The 21,430-nt window shown below is 33.0% G+C and overlaps 3 protein-coding genes and 1 pseudogene across 4 annotated transcripts; all 4 read left to right on the plus strand.

Moving 5' to 3' along the window:
- The first annotated feature begins 1,787 nt into the window (after positions 1 to 1,787).
- Positions 1,788 to 5,487, plus strand: LOC105955068 (protein trichome birefringence-like 23). The gene is made up of 3 exons (XM_012978767.2): positions 1,788 to 2,232; positions 3,578 to 3,885; positions 4,687 to 5,487. Exons 1-3 carry the CDS (start codon positions 1,998 to 2,000, stop codon positions 5,461 to 5,463), a joined length of 1,320 nt encoding a protein of 439 aa, XP_012834221.2. The 5' UTR covers positions 1,788 to 1,997; the 3' UTR covers positions 5,464 to 5,487.
- Positions 5,488 to 9,008: 3,521 nt separating this feature from the next.
- Positions 9,009 to 9,681, plus strand: LOC148770780 (uncharacterized). The gene has a single exon (XM_088818274.1). It carries the CDS (start codon positions 9,068 to 9,070, stop codon positions 9,548 to 9,550), a length of 483 nt encoding a protein of 160 aa, XP_088674400.1. The 5' UTR covers positions 9,009 to 9,067; the 3' UTR covers positions 9,551 to 9,681.
- A 3,669-nt stretch (positions 9,682 to 13,350) lies between these two features.
- On the plus strand, positions 13,351 to 15,802 carry LOC105955120 (NADPH HC-toxin reductase 1). The gene is made up of 6 exons (XM_088817822.1): positions 13,351 to 13,687; positions 13,777 to 13,952; positions 14,052 to 14,218; positions 14,299 to 14,511; positions 14,888 to 15,273; positions 15,429 to 15,802. Exons 2-6 carry the CDS (start codon positions 13,832 to 13,834, stop codon positions 15,568 to 15,570), a joined length of 1,029 nt encoding a protein of 342 aa, XP_088673948.1. The 5' UTR covers positions 13,351 to 13,687; positions 13,777 to 13,831; the 3' UTR covers positions 15,571 to 15,802.
- A 1,858-nt stretch (positions 15,803 to 17,660) lies between these two features.
- Positions 17,661 to 20,295, plus strand: LOC105955067 (NADPH HC-toxin reductase 1-like; annotated as a pseudogene). The gene is made up of 5 exons (XR_016031149.1): positions 17,661 to 17,809; positions 17,889 to 18,046; positions 18,796 to 19,018; positions 19,404 to 19,789; positions 19,955 to 20,295. The product of XR_016031149.1 is annotated as an NADPH HC-toxin reductase 1-like (transcript).
- Positions 20,296 to 21,430: the final 1,135 nt, after the last annotated feature.

Below are 21,430 nucleotides of genomic sequence, written 5' to 3' on the forward strand. Positions count from 1 at the left end.
TAACTTAGTCAGCAAAAAATTACATTCCGAGGACATGCGTCTTGACATTGCTGTAAAACAATTGGCCGGACTTCTTTCATTTTTTGAATTATATAGAGAAAACGGGTTTGCTTCTGCCATAATTGAGGCAAAAAACATAGCTTACGAACTAGTAGTTGAACCCCTTTTTCATGAGAAACGTAAAATTTGTAGAAAAAGAAACTTCGACGAGGTTTCTAATAATGAAAGAGAAAATCAATCTGCCGGAGAATCTTTTAGAATTGATTATTTTCTTTTTAAAATCAATTGAATAGCAGGTTTGAACAATTGCATACTTTGAATCTATATTTGGTTTCTTATTTAATGTTACGAAATTGATTTCATTGGATGATGGTGATTTGATGAATGCTTGTGTGAAACTTGAAAATTCTTTGAAGCATGGTGATGCTTCTGATATTGATGCAAAATGTTTATGTTCAAAATTAGAAGTGTTACGAGTGATGTTACCGAATGAATCATATGATAGAATAAGCCATGGGCCGCTATACAAATATTAGAGTTTGTAAAAAAGATGGATATGTTTCCGCATGTCATGATTGCTTATAGAATATTGTTGACGATACCCGTAACTGTAGCATCTGCCAAGAGAAGCTTTTCAAAATTGAAATTATTAAAATCCTACTTGCGTACCACAATGACCCAAAGTAGAATGAATGCATTAGCAATTTTATCTATTGAAAAAGATATGTTGGAAAATATTCAATATGCTGATATCATTGATGATTTTGCCTCTAAATGTGCAACTCGAAGACATCTTCTATGATTCATCTAACTACTGGTTTATTCTTGTAGGTAATTGGCTACTTGAAGGACAAAATGGTGGCTCTTCGGCTATAAAATTTTAGTTTATAGAAGATAAATAATTAGTAGATGAACCTTTTTTTTTTTGTTTTTTGTAATGATAAACGATTGGGTACTCTTTTTCGTTAATTTATTTTATTAGGGGCACATTTTGTCGTGTTCACCCAGGGCATTCAAAACTGCAGGGCCGGCCCTGGTCATGCAACAGACTATGGTGGTTTGCTTCTTGAATTTTCTATACTTGTTTTAATTTACAATTGATTCACACTAGAAAAAATAGTGATTGAAAACAAGCAAAATGGTTCAAGTTTGAGAATCCAACAAAAATATTCATGTTTGGTCCTTGTTCATAAAAAAAATAAAAAATTTAGTCCCTCATGTTTATAAATGAGGGTAAATTATGAAAACCCCTGAACTTAGGTTAAATAACAAAATACACCCCACCTATTCGTAATTACCTTTTATTTCTCTCACCTATTTAAATAAGGTATAATAGACTGTACACATTTTCTGTTAAAAAACTCGATCAACAGTTAATCAGAGGGGGATTTTAGTTATTACGGATAGGTGGGGTGTTTTTCATTATTTAGCCTAAGTTTAGGGGGTTTTCATAATTTACCCCAAAAATCAACACTTTGGTCCTTTCTAGTAGTACCTAACAGATTCTAGCATGTGCCTATCACCGCCTTAACTAATGATAAAACAGCAAATTGATGGAAATGCCAAAAAATGTTAAATCGTTGAAATAAATCTGTTTTTCTTTTAATAAAGGAACTAAATCTGTTTTTCTTTTAATAAAGTGGTCTAAAAATGAAATTAAGGTAAACGTGAGGGGTAAAAAGTGTATTTTGTTTCCCAGAAGAAGAAAAGGACAAGAGCCAAAAGAAAAATAAAAAAAATGAAAAAATAAAGGAAGAAAGGGTGGAGGGAAGCGGTGGTGCTTTCTTGCGCCATAATGTGTTTGTCGGCTAATGCCGCATGAGATGGGATGAGACCTCATCAATTACTTTATTATTTGTTTCTCTCTCTAAAAACCAGAACATTTGTGCTGTAATGAAATCGAATCCCCAAACAAAATCAATGTCGGAGAAAATACATAAACAAGATCCCTACTTTTTTTGACAGAGTGAAAAAAAAAAAACAAATTAATCTGGGAAATGGTGAAGAAGATAATGTACAGTTGGAAACGATGGTGGGAATCACTCCACACTCACAATTACTTTGCTGTAAAATTGGGGGTTTCGATTCTTCTTGTGGGTCTTGCATTTAGGTTTTTTCACAATCGGTCCTCCGACTTTTCTCCAGTTACAGAAACCCCCTTTCTTCTGATTCCACCACCCTCTGTTTTTTCTGTCGGTACTGAACTAAATTCCGATCAAATCCCTCTCCAAGGTCAGATTTTTATTACTTTCTTTTTTTGTTTTTTTTTTTCTGTACTGTATTTAATTTATGGTGTAAATGCTATAAATTATAATTAACTAAAATGATCCCTTGTTTGGTTAGGGAGATTAGCATGATTAACTAAATAATTGGACTTTGTTTCGTGTTTGGTATTTCCAATAATTTGTTGTCGATCAGCAAATATTATGTTATCATAAATAATACCATCTCTGGCTTCATTTGACAAATGTTGATGCTGATGCATTAACTATTTTTTTTCTTCTCAATTTCGCCCTAATTACTCTTAATTAGTCGATGGAGGATTAGTGGAAAAGTTAATTAATGATAAGGGTGTTTTAGTCACATTATATATATTTTTTCTTCTTATAAAAGTCTATCCATATTTATTAATTTTCTTAATAAATCTATGCCTAATCAAAACGACACTTATATTTAAACATAACTCATTTGGTTATCGTTGTAAGCTTCTACTAACTAAATAGTAGGGACTAACTAAATAGTAGGGGTTAGTAACACATTTGGTTGGCGAGATATACACTTTCTGTAACCCGCTACTAAAATCAAAGTCCGCTACTAAATGTTACTATTTCCTTAGGTCTCGCTTAGTTGTCAAGATAAGATTAGTCAAAATAAGATTAAATAATCTAATGAAACCCAATTATTTTATTGGAGCTTGTAATGTACAACAACAAAAAAAATTCATTAGAAGGCAAAATAGGGCAAGATCAGCCATGATTATATAATTTTGGCGGGTCGACCCGACAATTTATTGGCTTATAGTTAATCATGGCTTATCTTGGCAACCAAACGAAGCCTTAAAGTAGTAGCACCCCCCCCCCCCCCCCCCCCCCCCCCCGGGATTAATTTAATGAGGGGTGATTAAACAAGTAAAGTACTATTTTATCCTTCAAACTACATGTTAATTTTATTAAATAAAAGGTATCATAGACAAATCACATATAATACCAGAATTTACCCAGTGCACCTATATGGTTGGCTGCGGGTTCCTGCATTATCAAAAAAAAAAAAAAAAAAAAGAATTTAGTACAAGATCTAATCTTACATACCAAATATCATACTAATTAATTAATTAGTCAGTAGTGAATTAATCCAATCTCATCTAAATTAAACTTATCCGATATAGGTAACCATACGAGTCAGTAGATTAAGTAGGATTAGGTGTATAATAATATGTTGTTATTTTTTATTTGGGTTTTGCAATTATAAATCCTTTGGAGTGTAATTTATTCGCAATTAATTAACCTTAAAATACGGATTATGTAATATATTAACAAACTATTGATTAATAAACGCTACTCATTTTGATAATGCACAGGAAATGATGCGAAATCCGAACAAAACAAAGAAAAATGCGATATTTTTACGGGGGATTGGGTTCCTTACAAGGGAGAACCTTTGTACACAAACAACAGCTGTAGCTTTATCGAGCAACATCAGAATTGTCTGAAAAACGGAAGGCCTGACAGAGGCTATCTTCACTGGAAGTGGAAGCCCCGTGATTGCGATTCGCCTCAATTCGATCCTGTGAGGTTTCTTGATTTAATGAGGAATAAAAGCTGGGCTCTCATTGGCGATTCTATTTCACGGAACCACGTCCAATCGTTGCTCTGCCTACTCTCAATGGTAAATAAATAAATAAATAATAATAAATAAACTCTATATATCGTATAAATACAGTTGATTTCATTCGGTGAAATCTATTTCTTGTTCTTTCTTTTGTTATGCCAATGGTTTTGCCATAATCACAAATGGTGATAATGCAGAGTATATATATGAGTTTATTGCATTCGGCACCTTTGTGTTATATCGAATTGCTAAAAATATCCTTGTGTTATACGTATTAGCAAGAACCCCCCTGTGGTTCAATTTTGTTAGCACACAACCCCCTAAATCATGCTTTTTTAGGGGGTAGTTTGCTAATAAAATTGAATCGTAGGGGTTTTTACTAATAATATGTATAACACGGGGAATTTTTTTAACAATTAGAGTAAACACATGGATCTGAATACAATTAAGTGAATTAACCATGCTGTCAACTGTTTTTTTTTGGTGGTAACTAATTTGCTAGATGTTATTAGATGGGTTTATTGCAATTAGTACCCCTGTGTTGTTTTGTTGGCAAAAACACCCCTATGATTCTTTTTTTTAGCACACAACCCCCTAAACAGGGGTACTAATTGGTAAAAAAAATTAAACCATAGGGTTTTTTCACCAATAAAATAATATGAGGTAGTCTTTTAACAATTCAATATAACACAGGGCTACTAATTGCACTAAACTCGCTATTAGACGTTATTTTGCCTAGATAACCGAAGCTATTTCTATCATACAAGGGCGAAAATGGAAAATATTCCGAGTGAAATAATAATATAAATATTCGATTCTTGATATTACACATGTCTTAAGCAAATTTCTTATCCCCAGGTCGAAAAAGCAGTCGAAATTTACCACGACGAAAATTACCGGTCTCGAAAATGGATATTCCCGTCACACAACTTCACTCTCTCGGTAATCTGGTCTCCTTTCTTAGCCGAAGCCGCGATTTTTGAAGACATGAACGGAGTTTCCACGTCAGAAATTGAGCTCCATCTCGATAAGCTAGACAAGAACTGGACCCACCACTACAAAGACTTGGATTACATTATATTTTCGAGCGGCAAATGGTTTGTAAAATCCACCATTTATTACGAAAACGACACCATACTCGGATGCCACTACTGCCCCAAAAGAAGCAACATCACAGAACTCGGGATAAACTTCGCTTATCGAAAAGTCATCAGAAAAGTTTTCGACTATATTATCGAGTCGAATAACAAAAACAACGGCACAGTGTTTTACAGAACTTCCACACCGAGCCATTTCGAAAACGGGGAGTGGTTTAGTGGTGGGACCTGCGGGAGAAAAGTGCCAGCTAAGCAAGGCGAGTTTGACTGGAACGAGTTGACCAAGATTCTTCGTGCAATAGAGTTGGAGGAGTTTGCAAAGGCTTCGGTCAAGGCTTATGAAAATGGAGTGAAGCTTATGCTTTTGGATGTTGGCCCGCTTTCGCTTTTGAGGCCCGATGGGCATCCGGGCCCGTATAGATTTTATCAGCCGTTTGGTGATGATGAGAATGCGAAGGTGGTTAACGATTGTCTGCATTGGTGTTTGCCTGGCCCGATCGATTCTTGGAACGATTTGTTGATGGAAATGATAAAATAGTTACGATTATATATATATATATATATATATATATATATATATATATATATATATATATATATATATATATATATATATATATATATATATATATATATATATCGAGTTTTTTTATTCGATTTACGAGGGTAATATGTTTTGGATAAGGTTAATTTGTGTATGTTCTTAGAGTTTTATTTTGATTGTACTCTCACATTATTATTGTGAAATATATATACACATGATTTATATGGTAATGTTGTGGTGCGTTTTTGGGGGTAATTTGTTAATAATTACAAAAATCTCCCTCATGTTTGCGTAGTTACAATTATCCTTTCAACTATGTATTGTCTTACACGTCTATCTATATGGTGTTGCCTAATAGATGAGTGATTTTTTTGTACGAACATACATAGTTTAGGGGTGGTTGTAATTATCCAAATAAGAAGAGTTTTTTCGTAACTTAACCTTATGTCAGGAGAGTGAGCGTAATTTGCCATAATATTTATAACATGGGGAATTTCTTCTTGTTAATATTTATGATAGGTGGAAATTTTGTAGTGTCACGTGAAACATAACAGATAGTTCTCTATACGGCAAATTACGGTACCCTTAAGGTAATGTCAAATTACAAAAATAAACCCTTTTATGTTTGGATAATTACAATGAGGGGCGGACCCATGGGCTTTTAGTTGGAGGCTCAAAATATGGGATGAATAAAGAGAAGGAAAAAAAAAAATTTATGCGCTAAAAGTGTACAAATTTTGAATCTTAGGAGGGTCAAAATCTATAAATTTAAGGGGAAAGTACAGTTTACACCCTTGAACTATAGGGGTTGTCATAAACACCCTTTTGCACTCCGAAACGTAACAAAATGACCCCTAGTGTTTTCAGTCAACCGTCAAAAAATTAATACCGTTAGTATATGTGTGCATTTACCATTTTGTCATTAAAATATGTTTTCATTATCGGGTTGTACCTTTGAGTACAACCATAGTAATCACATCTTCTTCCAAAATCAAATATTGAGCATAAAAACCCACTGGCACCACAAACATCTCGTCGCCAGCCTCTCTCCTGGCCACCACCTCACCCACTTCTATGTGAATCTCTTCTTTGATAGTCCCAACGTCAAGCTCTTCTTTAATCTCACCACTTTCGCCTCTGTTTCTACAACCTCAAAGTCCCCCGCTGCGTCGTCTCCCTCGATTCGAAATCCCAAATTTCCAACTAAATCAACCAATTCGGGAAGCAATAGAAGCCTGCGCAAATCAGAGCAGTGGTTTGCGTCTGGGTTAAGCGGATAGAGCGAGAGAATAAATTGTTGTGGACTGCGACGAGGATATAACCAAATGGCGCCATAAAAAAATCAGTTATAATTAAGAAAGTCAACATACCGCGTCATCATTAACAAATATATTGTAAACGGAAGGATCACAAAATGATCATTTTGTTACGTTTTGTAGTTCAAGAAGGTGTTTGTGACAAGTCCTATAGTTTAGGGGTGCAAACTGTACTTTTCATTAAACTTAATAAATAAATACCAAAATGCAATTAAAAAAAAGTAATAAAAAATATGTGATAATTTTCTTTTTGCAGGGGCGGGAGCACCCCTAGGCCCCACGTGGTTCCGCCCTTGATTTGAATCACCCCTAATTATGTATAGCGTTACAAATCCACTTTTACTATGTCAAATTAACCTACATAATGAATTTTTTTCCGTAAAACAATATATAGTTGATATAACCGACTGAAATTAATTAGGGATAACGTAGAAAAGAATTGGCCGACAGTGTGGACAGTGTGTTACTACAGCAAAAGCTTTCTTAGGAACCAAAAATGTGTAATTAATTTATAAGAAATTGTCATGTGAATCCCTTAATTGCAGACCGTTTCAAACGCGTGTCTGTTACGCTTACGCATTAACGAGTTAACGATAAAGACTTTATAATATCTGGTCTAATTGTATTTAATATTTATAATTAAATAATTGTTAGATTAATTAATACCCATTAGATCCTTTTCTTGCATTACTTGCATATTGCCGCGTGTCGTGTGGCATCTATCAATTCATGATTAGCCCATAAACCATAATATGATTTTGATTTAAAACTATTTCATGTCGGACATTTAACATTAAATATATTATTTTTTATTATATTCCGATCTTGGAAGCAAGTAGTTTCATTGTGAGTCAAGAAAAGAATATTTTAATTTCATTTTTTTTATTAATTCTTTAGCATGAAATTGAAATTCATTTTTCATTTTTGAAAAAAAATATATATATTTCAAACGCATTCACTAAGATCCAATCTATCTGATTTTCATTCCTATATTATTAATAGAGTAAATTCCACTTTACCCCCTTGTACTCTGCCCGGGAGTCACTTAACCCCCTCGTACTCTCAATTTTCTCGATGTACCCCCCTGTAGTCATATAATTTTCCAATACAGCTCTCTCCGTCAACTTTTTTCAATTTTGACTTTGACGCCGTTTGGTCAACTCTGTAAATTACAAAATTGCCACTGCCTAAACATCGTTTCTTCTCCGTCAACATTATCGTTTCTTTTTCCACCACTCCCCTTACAAGATATCCCCGAATTGAAGCCCTAACTCAGCAAAAATCAAGACCCAAAAATTGATCGATTCCAACCGGTCTTGATTAGACATCAGATGATGATCAATCATTTTTTTGTTCTTGATTAGGGCTTCAATTTTGGGATATCTTGTAAGGGGGAGTGGTGGAAGAAGAAAAAACGATAATGTTGACGCAGAAGAAATGATGTTTAGGCAGTGACAATTTTGTAATTTACAGAGTTGACCAAACAGCGTCAGAGTCAAAATTGAAAAAAGTTGACTGAGAGGGCTGTATTGGGAAATTGTACGAGTAAGGGGAGTACATCGGGAAAATTGAGAGTACGAGGGGGTTAAGTGACTCTCGAGCAGAGTACAAGGAGGTAAAGTGGAATTTACCCTTTTATATATATATATATATATATATATATATATATATATATATATATATATATATATATATATATATATATATACAAACAAACGACCACTTTAATCGTGAACCTAAAATTAGAGATATATATCAGAAATCAGAATAATTAATAACAACATATATAATAAATTAGAATATTAGATGTTACATTGGGTTATTTATACATGTGAATTTGAGTCTTAAATCTACACATAATCACACATACCTATGTGTATTGTGCTTAATCAAATTTACAGTCCAAATTCATTCGATGTAAATAACTAGGTATTGCAATGTTCCTAAAATTATATTTCGAAAAATAATAAAAAATACGACGAGCATTATCCCGAGTTCCACGGCAACTTTCATTAATGCAAAGTTTACCGCACAAACCTATACATACAAAATGTGTATGTACATCACGAGCAGAGACGAGCTTGTGGTGTATATTCAAAATACGTGAAAATATAAACCCTTTTTTCTTCAACCCAACACGTTTACTTCTCACCCACCATAAAACAAACCGAACCCCCCCCCCCCCCCCCAACCCCACCCCACCCCCCATATCTACTCTACATAAATATTTCCTATTTTCTGTAAATCTTTCTTTTAAGTTTTTAACCCTAACGAAGAAGAAAATGGAGAAACAAAATATATCGAAAAAGCATGTAATATGGGATTGTGGCAGCTCTCTCTACGACTCGTTCGAGTTGAAATCATTCGAAAGGCAACTCGACTCGGCCATACTATCTTCTTCAAGATCCATGTCCATGCCCCACCTATCCCACCGCCGTGCGCCGCCGCCACCACCGCCGCCGGAGAACAAGAAACCCACGTCGTCGAAGATTTCCCGGTCTCTTCACAGGCTCATCCGATCATTTTTCCGGCCCAAAAACAACAACAAAAATAATAATAATAATAATTCAAGTTTTTCCAAGGAAGGGTTTTACGTTGTTGATGATGATCGGAGCTCTTCGGAGCTTTCTACTATCCCGGAAGTTGCAGAATCCGATGGGCTCTCGCCGGAGATCAGGTCCTTGGTCGGAAGAACAGCTTCCGACAGATTCACTTTCACTGCTGCTCCCAGAGGTTTTAATAATATTGGTATTCATTGTGTCTGATCGTTAATTAGACTTTAATTAATTAATTAATTATATATGTTAATTATGTGGAGATTATTCTCATGTAATCATGTGTAAACTGTAAAGTAGTTTTAATCATATAATAGTTTTTCTGATAATTAGAGAACTTCTAATATTAATTTGTTTTATCCCATTTTGGCACCCTTAAATGTAGTTTTTTGACACTCTGTACCTCCGAAAAAAATTAATAGTGTGTTTCACCCTTAAAATACAATAATTCATACATAATGCAACTCAGATCTAATTTTTAGAGCTAATGAAGGTAATTTAATATTTTAGTGGTTTTTTTTTCAGATCCAAATGTATAATAATTGTTTTTATATTCGTTAATCATTTCTAAACTGTAAACTACATAAATAAAAATACATTTCATAGCATATTAAAAAAAATCACAAGAATAAATTTTAGAGAAAACAAAAGTCAAAAAGAAAACCATCAGCTAATTTGTAATCAATTTATTTAAAAATTATATCTCTTTCAAAGATTTCTACCAAATATTTGCACTAATAACAATAAAAAATTTATTAATCGAATGATTTAGTGAGAAAAATTTATTATTTTGGTAAGAAAATGTAGTTTTTTCAGTAATTAATTCGTTGTGATTTTTTTATTTTTCCCATTTTTTAACTCGAAATTATATTGGAGGTAGAAGAAAATAATAATTTTAATTTTTTATTTTGCACCAATAAAGAAAACCAATAAACAAATGACATTATCCAAATATTCAAGTTATGGTGTATTGTGAACGTTTTTTTTTTTTTTTTTTTTTTGTTACGAGGGTGCAAAGTGTTATTAATTTTTTTTAAGGATGCAAAGTGGCAAAATACTGCATTTCAAGTGTGTAAAATGAAATTAAGCCACTCATCAATAATACTTGTTTTTTAATTAGCTATCTCATAAAATAATTAAACTCGCTGTTTTAGGGGCTTATTTGATAAAACAAAAATTCATTATGAGAGGAGTTTAATTAACCAATAAAATAATAATAGGAGTTCTTTAGTAATTCAATAACATTGGCATTAAATGCAATAAATTCTACTGAAGTTCAGGTTCTTATGTATTTGTGCTAAATAGTTGGTTGAAGGTTCCTTCGTTATAAAAAAGAATAAAAAAAAATAAAAAAAATTCTTTACTTGTGAATGACATTTATCTCCATGAATTTTATTCTTGATTTGCAAATACCATCTAATTTTTAAATTTGGATAATGTTTATCTTAATAAGTTAAAAATTTAATAGTAATATTATAATTCATCCTAATTAAATAATTTTTTAAAGAACTGTATTAACATAGTAAGTTATTTATGACCTGATGCACAGGCAACCAACCTACCAATTAATATGGGCATTGATCATAACTCATAAAGAGCGTTTGGAATAGAACATTTTAAATGCTGGTTTGGTACAGTCTGTGAAATTTATGGCTCCATAATTCAAATATTCTGATGCCACTATTTCAATCATTTTTATTTTTACTTTTTTCGTGTGATGAAATCTATGTAGTACGGAAACTTCAACTTCTTAGTGTTTGCGTGTTTTGGATATGTTTCGTGTTGGATACTCGATGACACCTGTCAGACACCTTATTGAGGTCATTTTGCAATTTTTAAAAAGTTAGAAACATTTTTGAATAGCTAATTTTCAAATATTTTTGTTGTCTCCCTAATTATTTACATGATTTAATGATCAACTGCAAATTGATAGTTAATCGTAAGATTTATTTTGAATGTGTTTGTATCAACATGTAGACAAAGTTGGAAACATAAAAATTGCAAGCTACCATCGCCTGTCGGCGAGAACTGGGCTTGGTTAGTAGTGCCGACCCAGTGAGTCTCGCCCCGCCTGCCGACCCATGCATTTTTGAACTGACACTCGGTTTAAGGCACAAAAGATAGGATCGAATCTGAAACAAAAGCGGCCTCTCTTAGTCAGGGCCATCGTACGAGGAAGATTGATCTGGAGCTCCCACCGGAAAAAGGAAGTGAACAAAATGTAGATTGAGCCATTATCAAGGAGCTAATTCGTTCAGAACTCAGTTGACTCCTTCTATAGAAAAGGCGAAGCGTTCTCTGATCTACTCCCACTCTTCACCTCTTGGCTATCTAATTTGCAGGAAAACAAAATATATAAAAAATAATTTATATCTTAATAAAAACTTATATATATCTATATATAGCTAAGTAATATTTATACATTTCTCCCAAACTTTCGTATCCCCATTTTTTTGAATAGGGTAAATACCACTTAAGCTGGTGTGGTTACAATATTTTGCAGATGACCCCCTTGTGGTTTATGGTGAGTAGCTTTCGTTAGTTTTTTCGTCAAACTTAACCGCGTATGTCAAACTTCAATGGGGTCATCTGCAAAAATGAAAGCACAAGGGGGTTATCTGCAAAAGAAATACTTTGACGTTTGACACAAACGGTTAAGTTTGACGGAAAAACTAATAGAAGCTGCCCCATAAACCACAAGAAAGTTATGTGCTGATATTATAATCACACAGGGAAGTAAGTGTTATTTACCCTTTTGAATATGTCGTTTCCTTGTATCCATTTCCGGTTTCCTCCTAGCACTGTTTTCGTTTCGGTGCTACATAGGATGAAATAGTTATTGATCAAATTGGTTGTGCCGTTGTGGTGTCACTTTAATTCGTGTAACTCTTCCCACATGCTCTCTAATATATCATGTGAGTCTTGTTAAATTAATAATTTGCCAAAATTTCAAGATATATAATTCAGATTAGAAAATTCATATAAATTTTATTCCACGTATAAATTAAGGGGAAATATGCAATACCCCTAGATTAAAAATTATTTTGAATTAACAATCATTAATTAGGGCAAAAGTCTAATTAGAACACAACTTCTACATTTTAGTCTCAACAAGTTTACACTTCTACTTTCTACAGCCGCAAGCCTCATGCTCCCATCTATGATGATCAAAGTTCTACTGCACTTTCTACCATACCGGAAGTTGCGGAATCCGATGGGCTTTCGCCGGAGATCCGGCCTTTGGTCAGAAGAACGGCTTCCGGCGGATTCACTTTCGGTGTTGCTCCCACTAATACCTTTGGTATTCATTGTGCCTAACTAGAGTTTAATTAATAAAATAATACTTCATTTCCATAATATCTATATCTTTTGCATATTTATTTTGTTTCATATTATCTGTCACTTTACAAGTCCAACACTGCATTACTCACATATTTTTCTTCAATTAATACTCTTATTAACTCTCCAACACTGTTTCTGCATTAATTAGTAAACAAGGATATTTTGGTCTATCAGAATCTATTTTTCCTAAAATCAAGACATATTTATTGATATTTTTAAAACTTTCGTTGAAAAACCACATCGATTTTTTATTTTCCGGTAGAAGTTTTGTAAATTTAAATATGATAAAATAAACAAATTTCTGAGATGAAGAATAATCCTTATAACGAATTACCAAGGCCCATCTGAAAAGCCCACGGGCTACACCATTAGGATCAAACGAAAGGACGTGATGAAACAATCCATTTTTTTATATTAAATTGTTTTCGTAATAATCACTCTGAAAAAAACAATGGACAATTGAAAAATATAATAATTTTTAAAAACATTATATCTTAAAAATAAATCTAAATTTCGTTTTCAATTATGGTATAAAAAACACTATCAAATAAAAATACTAGCCTTGATTAGTAATAATAATTCCATTCTACCAAACGAGGCCTTACTTTATAATAAGGGTTAGGAATGTAAAGATTCTATGTAGATATGCGTTTTACTTCACCATTAGCTTTTTTTTTTTTTTTTTTTTAATTATTAAACCATATCATAGTCTCCGGTAATGATAGTAAGGCACGTCTCTGGTATCCTTTGCAAGTTGTTATACGAAAGTGTAGGTTGACCCAGTGCACATATATGGTTGACTGCAGGTACCACCAAAAAAAAAAAAAAAAAAAGATAGTAACGACGATGACAATTGACTCCTCCCATGAGTCGTTTTTAATGTTTCGACTTTTAGCAACGTGGTCCAAACTTGCACGTACCCAAATTCAGTTCGACACGAACGCTAGGATTTAATTCTTGCATTCCAGATTTTCGTCATAGGTGGTACTGGTACCTTCTTTTTAGGTATGTTAGTTCAGAAAATAAAGAGCTTTGAATTTCTTTTTATTTTTTATTTTTTATTTTTTATTTAAATTCCCTATTGCCCTTGAAAGATGCATCAGCCATTTCAATTTGTAAGACGAAAGAAAAGGTTTCTTCTTAAATTCAATGGAGAAGGGCAATGGTGTAATAGTTTGTGTTACCGGAGCTTCTGGATACCTCGGATCTTGTCTCGTCAGAAAGCTATTAGACAAAGGTTATAATGTCCATGCAACACTGCGAAACCTGGGTATTTAATTTCTTCCTTACATCTTTTAGTTTTATTTGTATGTTCTTGTATGATGTATATATAATATATTGTATATGTGTTGTTGCATACAATATGCAGGCGAAAAGTCGAAAACGAGCCTTCTAAAGTCGCTTCCGAGTGCGGAGACGAGATTAAAGTTATTCGAAGCTGATATATACAATCCTCAAGAATTTGAGACAGCTATTGAAGGGTGCCAGTATGTTTTTCATGTGGCTACACCAATGCTTCATACTCGAAACACAAAAGTCGGGTTTTTTTTTTTTCCTATCCTGAGATTTCTCGAATGTTCGAAGGAATTTTTATGGATTACTTATTTATTTTATAGTCCAAGGATATAAGTGAAGCAGCTGTAGGAGGGGTGAAAAGCATAGCTGAATCTTGCCTTAGATCGCAAACGGTGAAACGACTCGTGTACACTTCCTCCTTAATGGCCGCTTCACCTCTAACCGAAGATGGATCTTGCTTTAAACCACTAATGGATGAATTCTGTTGGAGCCCTCTCGATCGCTCGTACACTTACAGCAGTCAGTTTGACTTGGTACCGATTATTCTCACTAGCAATTCAATCTTTAGTGTAAATATTTGGATCTAGATATTAATATTCACCGATACATTTCACTATAAGCTTAAACTTCTGGTAGAAATGATAGTTCAACATAGTATCAGAGCTAGCCAAAATGCAAGGTCATGAGTTCGAATCCCACCGCCACCCATTTCAAATATTTCAAATGCAATGCTTCATATATAATTCGCCTGTACTTGAGGGGGACTTATTGAAAAAGTTAATATTTTAAATGATAGATTTGACTAAAAGCTTAGCTGTTTCTTGAGATGGTCATTCAACTATTACATTAAATTTGTGAGGTAACTTGAATGCCAATTGAAGATCAATATTTTTTTTCCCTACATTTTAGGATTATATCAAATCAAAGACCCTATCCGAGAAAGAGATTTTACGGTACAATAACGAAAAACAAAGTGAATGGGAGATGGAAGTGGTTAGTTTGGCATGTGGGCTTGTTGGAGGGGAAACACTTCTTTCGTATCTACCTTCGAGTTTACTGCTTGTGTTGTCGCAGTTAACATGTGACCAAATGTATTTAAGAGAATTAAGGTTCTTGCAAGAATTGATGGGTTCGGTTCCTGTGGTGCACATTGAAGATGTTTGTGACGCCCATATTTTTTGCATTGAGAAAAATTCACTAAAAGGTCGATTTCTTTGTGCTGCCGAGAGTCGAACTATTGAAGAAATCGCAATTTGCTATCAAGAAATTTACCCCTTATGCCAGATACAAGAAAGGTAAGTAAGAATATGTTTCTTGAAATGTTTATTTTATGCAATAATCACTATTCAGTGTACACTTCATCGCGTGTTGTATTGATTTGACTGTTCTTGAACTTGTTACGGATTTAAAAAAAAAGACCGGATTAATTCTTGTTACAATTTGAATTCAGGTTCGAGTGTGAACCGAGGGAAGGAAGCAAATGTGACCTGTCGAAATTGAGGAAAGAGGGATTTGAGTTCAAGTACGGACTGAAAGAAATACTCAATGACAGTGTCCAATGCGCAAAAAGACTCGGGTTCTTGCTAGTTTGAAATCATAGGATATTTTATTTTTCCATAAATAATCAGAACATTGTCCAATTTTCACAAGGCAAAGGCCTCTTGCATGTGTGCCTAAATTTGTGTTGTGGACATGCTTCTTTCCTTGGGTAAAATTTCACTTTTGCCCCTCAACTATGTACTTTATTCCTTCTATCTAAGAAAAGAATAAAAGATCGTGTTTAAAACTCATACCTCTCGGAAATAAAATATTAGTCATTTGAAATATTTTTTTGGAGTTGGTAGTTTAGTGATGTTTTCAATATTATTGTATAAGTAATAAGGTTAGGTACAACAAACCAACTTCACTTTAAATTCCTTATTCTAGACAAAGCGTGAAAGTCGGATGTAATAGGTCGAAATTAGTTTTTTCGAAAACAAATCAGAAGTACAAAATCAATTTCAGTTCCAATTACTAAATTTTTACAATCTAAATATTTATTATAATTCCAAAATTTCTCGAAATTTTGGAATTTCGAAAATCACATAAGTTTTAAAATTTCATAAACCGATGGAAATTTTCTAAAAAAATTTCAAAATTTCAAAATTAAGAACATCCGTTGAAACGTCAACGTTGTGAATTACAAACAGGGGAAAGTTGACAAAAGCTTTTTATAAACTATCAAATGTGTTTCACGTGTGCTATAAGATAGAATCGTTTGGCTGAATCGTACTCGCTTTGTTTCAATTTAAATTTCACTTCCGTGGATTTTCCATTTTAATATTTTCGTAAACTTTTCATGATGTGTATTATCTGTCACTTAAAAATTTCGATGATGATTTAAATTTTTTTTTTCTTAATTTTGTTTTTCCTACTTTTAATTATCTCTCACTTATTATATGGTTTGCCCTGAAATCCATGCATAATTATTAATTTTTTTACTACGCCCGCATCAATTGACAAAAATATTCCCTCTCAATAATTGTGTTACCGTATTTCTCTCGTGATAAATTAAGAATAATATGGGCAAAATTGAGAAAAATATAATAAAATAGTATACTGAAATTCTAAAGAGAGGAATAATTTAAAATAAATATTTTTCTTCAAGACAATAAATAAAAAATGCAAGGAAGGATTTACTCGATATACTTTATAATTTAACATCTTATTAACTAACTAACTAATTACTCAACGTGAAATTAATAAATTCAAGATGAACAACAATTTCAAGAATGAAAATAACACAAAATTTACACGAAGTATTTTTACATCTCTCTTTCGTCGGTACTTTCTTCGAACCAATTCATTTTACAATCGAGGGCTCAAATCCCAAAAATGTTCGTCGCAACGTTCAATTTTTAACCAAGGGCAGGGCATATAAATTTTCCATTCACATGTCAACACAAAAAAAACGCCTTGTACATATAAAACAAGTAATATAAAAATAAAAGAAATTCCCGATTTCGAAACGCATCTAGAAAATATTTAACATTTTATCACATCCGGATTGTTCCAATCCAAACTCCTATTCCAATTTTCAAGATTAGAAATGGATGCATTGGCTGGATTCGGCTTCCTCGTAGGGCTCGTTTGATAGGAACGATGTGATCATTGCATATAATTTCGCATAAAAACTGCTTGATCAATTATCGAGCAAATCGTTTGATTACGTTGCGGCCCCAAATTGAATCATTGGCATAAAGAAACACCATAAAATAAAAATATTAGCCTTGATTAGTAATAATAATTCAATTCTACCAAACGAGGCCTTACCGTATAATAAGTTGTATACAAAAGTGTAGGTTTACCTAGTGCTCCTATATGGTTGACTGCAGGTTCCTCCACCACAGAAAAAATAAAAGATAGTAATTAAGGCGATATATGACAAATGACTCCCATCCCATGTGTCGTTTTTAATGTTTCGAGTTTTAGCAACGTGGTCCAAACTTGCACGTACCTTAATTCAGTTCGACACGAACACTAGGACTTAATTCTTGCATTCCAGATTTTCGTCATAGGTGGTACAGCTGGTACCTTCTTTTTAGGTATGTTAGTTCAGAAAATAAAGAGCTTTGAATTTTTTATTTTTTTTTATTTAAATTCCCTATTGCCCTTTAAAGATGCATGAACAATTACTATTTGTAAGACAAAAGAAAAAGGTTTTTTCTTCAATGGAGAAGGGCAATGGTGTAATAGTTTGTGTTACGGGAGGTTCTGGATACCTCGGATCTTGTCTCGTCAGAAAGCTATTACACAAAGGTTACACCGTCCATGCAACACTGCGAAATTTGGGTATTTCTCTTCCTCATGTCTTTTATGTGTACGTTCTTGTATTGTATATAGATGTGTTGTTGCATATGATGATGTGCAGGCGAAAAGTCGAAAACGAGCCTTCTAAAGTCACTTCCGAGTGCGGAAACGAGATTAAAGTTATTCGAAGCTGATATATACAATCCTCAAGAATTTGAGACAGCTATTGACGGGTGCCAATATGTTTTTCATGTGGCTACACCAATGCTTCACACTCCGGTTTTATTTTTATTTTTTAGGGTTAACTAAATACAGTTTACACCGCTAAAGTATACCATCTGTAACACATCGATCAAAAAAAAAATACCATCTGTAACACTTACCCCCTTAAATTATCATTTGTACCACTTACCCCCTCAAGCACAATTTAATTTATATTTTAAATTCTAATACCTTAATTTTTTTTCTTTTATTGAAAGCAATAACTAAAAGATAATAACATTATACAACTAAAATTATATATTGAAATATGCAACATTTTAAAATTTGAAAATATTATATGTTGGGTACATATTTAATAGATAACAATCATAGCATCTAATTGTTGCTTGACCAATTAATCGAATATATTCATATCGATAAATTTTAAGAAATCAATACATAACTAATAGTAATCTTAAGTATTTAAATATATTTTAGTTCATTAATTTCTTAAAATATATTTCATTCATTACTATACAATATATATTACTTTTTAATTAATTTCCAATAAATTAATTTTAGTTATTTTTCAATTTTATATGATCCGATAATTATTAGATTGTTATGTTTATTATGTTTTGGATTTTGAAATATAAAATAATTGATATTGATGGGGTAAGTGTTACAAATGATACTTTAAGGGAGTAAGTGTTACATATACTATACTTCAGGGGTGCAAAGTGTATTTACCTTTTTTTTAATTTCCCATCTTGAGATTATTCAAATGTTCGAAGGGAATTTTTATCGATTCTTTAATAATTTTACAGTACAAGGATACAAGTGAAGCAGTTGTAGCAGGGGTCAAAAGCATAGCTGAATATTGCCTTAGATCGCAAACGGTGAAACGGCTCGTGTACACTTCCTCCGTATTAATGGCAGCTTCACCTCTAACGGAAGATGGATCTTGCTTTAAAGTTTAAACCACTAATGGATGAATTCTGTTGGAGCCCTCTCGATCTCTCGTACACTTACAACAGTCAATTTGATTTGGTACTGATTCTTCTCTCAAGCAATTCAATCTTTAATGTAAATATAGTTTCACTATAAACTTAAGTTTTTGGTAGAAATGATCGTTCAACGTGGTATCAGGTCCTCAGTTCGAATTCCGCCGCCACCCATTTCAAATATTTTAAGTGCAAGACTTCAAATGTAATTCGCCTGCACTTCATAGGGCGTATTAGAAATATTAATATTAAATAATACATTTCACTAAAAGCTTAAGCTGTTGGTTGAGATGGTTATTCAACAGTTCAACTATTACTTTAACTTTGTCATGTAACTTGAATGCCAGTTTTTCTTTTGTACATTTAGGAATATATCAAATCAAAGACTTTGTCATGTAACTTGAATGCTAGGTTTTCTTTTGTACATTTAGGAATATATCAAATCAAAGACGTTATCCGAGAAAGAGATTTTACGGTACAATAACGAAAAACGAAGTGAAGGGGAGATGGAAGTGGTTAGTTTGGCTTGTGGGCTTGTTGGAGGAGAAACACTTCTTTCGTATCTACCTTCGAGTTTACCGGTTGTGCTGTCGCAGTTAACAAGTGACCAAATTTATTTAAGACAATTAAGGTTCTCGCAAGAATTGATGGGGTCGATTCCTGTGGTGCACATTGAAGATGTTTGTGACGCCCATATTTTCTGCATCGAGAAAAGTTCACTCAAAGGTCGATTTCTTTGTGCCGCCGAGAGTCGGACTATTGAAGAAATCGCAATTTGCTATCAAGAAATTTACCCCTTATGCCAGATACAAGAAGGGTAAGTAAGAATGTGTTTTTTGAAATGTTAATTTTATGCAATAATCACAATTCAGTCTACATTTCATCGGGTGTAATGTTGATTTGACTGTTCTTGAACTTTGGTTTTTGTTAGTTTACGGATTTAAAAAAAACCGGATTAATTCTTGTTTCAATTTGAATTCAGGTTCGAATGTGAACCGAGGGGAGGAAGCAAATGTGACCTGTGGAAATTGAGGAAAGAGGGATTTAAGTTCAAGTACCGGCTAAAAGAAATACTCAACGACAGTGTACAATGCGCGAAAAGACTCGGGTTCTTGCAAGATTTTTAATCGTAGGATATTTTATTTTATTTTTCCATAAATAATTAGAACATTGTCCAATTTTCACAAGGCAAACGCTGCTTGCATATGTGACTAGATTTGTGTTTTGGACATGCTTCATTCCTTGGGTAAAATTTCACTTTTGCTCCTCAACTATGTACTTTGTTCCTTCAATCTAAGAAAAGAATAAAGGGTAAATTACAAACACCCCCTTGAGGTATGGTCAATTTACAAAAAAATCCCTCTTGTTTGGATAATTACATCTACCCCTCAACTATGATTTTTTCTTACACCTCCACCCTTATAGTGTCAAATTCAACATAATCATCTAGATTATGTGAGGTGTGCTCTAGTTTGTACTCGTTTTATGTAAAAATATTGTTTCTGATGCACCACATTCTGATATATACAAGCCAAAAAATACATATTATGATCATTTTGCTTCAAAACGTAGAGTTCGAATAAGATAAAACGGGTACAAAAGTGATAATATTCTATATAATCTCGAAGATTCCACTAAATTTGATGAGTTAAGGGAATGGTTGTAATTATCCAAACAAGAGGTTTTTTTTGTAATTTGACCATACCTCAGAGGTGTTTGTCATTTACCCAAGAATAAAAGATCATGTGTAAATCTCATACCTCTTAGAAATAAAATATTAGTCATTTGAAATATTTTTTTGGAGTTGGTTGTTTAGTGATCTTTTCAAGATTATTGTATAAGTAATAAGGTTAGGTACAACAAACCAACTTCACTTTAAATTACTTATTCTAGACAAAAGGTGAAAGTCGGATGGAACGGATCGAAATTAGTTTTTTCACAAAAAAAATCAAGAGTACAAAATCAATTTCAATTCTTATTCCAAAATTTTCGCAATCTAAAAATTCTCCAATTCCAAAATTCCCGAAAATTTTGGAATTTTGAAGAATGTTTTTTCAAAAATCACATAAATTTTATTATTTCATAAACCGATGGAAATTTTCTAAAAAAAATCATAATTTTTCAAAAATAAGAATTTCCGTTGTAACGTCAACGTTATGAATTACAAACAGGGGAAAGTTGACTAATTTATAAATAACATAAATTGTCTGCATGCATTAGTATTTATCTGGGGAACAACCATATTGATTGTCGATGTGTCGTCACCAATCACCACGAAGTTAGTTGATTACAAAATAGGGTAATTATCAAAAAAAAAACAAAAAAACAATCCTGAACTTAGGCTAAATTACGAAAAACACCCCACCTATCCTTAATTACCAAAATCCCCCCTATGTTTGTTTTCATCTTACACAGACCCCCTTACGGTGCGATTTTTCATGAAATCTATTTTATTCCA

This window comes from Erythranthe guttata, chromosome 5 (assembly GCF_056151865.1).
Source record: "Erythranthe guttata isolate IM_541 chromosome 5, IM_541, whole genome shotgun sequence".
NCBI classification, from domain to species: Eukaryota; Viridiplantae; Streptophyta; class Magnoliopsida; order Lamiales; family Phrymaceae; genus Erythranthe; species Erythranthe guttata.

Bases quoted from the DNA above. Each gene is read 5' to 3' on its own strand.
- LOC105955068 (XM_012978767.2), top strand. From the start codon at position 1,998: ATGGTGAAGAAGATAATGTACAGTTGGAAACGATGGTGGGAATCACTC. The intron at 2,233-3,577 runs GTCAGATTTTTA...GATAATGCACAG, and splicing joins CGATCAAATCCCTCTCCAAG to GAAATGATGCGAAATCCGAA. The intron at 3,886-4,686 runs GTAAATAAATAA...TCTTATCCCCAG, and splicing joins TGCTCTGCCTACTCTCAATG to GTCGAAAAAGCAGTCGAAAT.
- LOC148770780 (XM_088818274.1), top strand. From the start codon at position 9,068: ATGGAGAAACAAAATATATCGAAAAAGCATGTAATATGGGATTGTGGC.
- LOC105955120 (XM_088817822.1), top strand. From the start codon at position 13,832: ATGGAGAAGGGCAATGGTGTAATAGTTTGTGTTACCGGAGCTTCTGGA. The intron at 13,953-14,051 runs GTATTTAATTTC...TACAATATGCAG, and splicing joins TGCAACACTGCGAAACCTGG to GCGAAAAGTCGAAAACGAGC. The intron at 15,274-15,428 runs GTAAGTAAGAAT...ATTTGAATTCAG, and splicing joins TTATGCCAGATACAAGAAAG to GTTCGAGTGTGAACCGAGGG.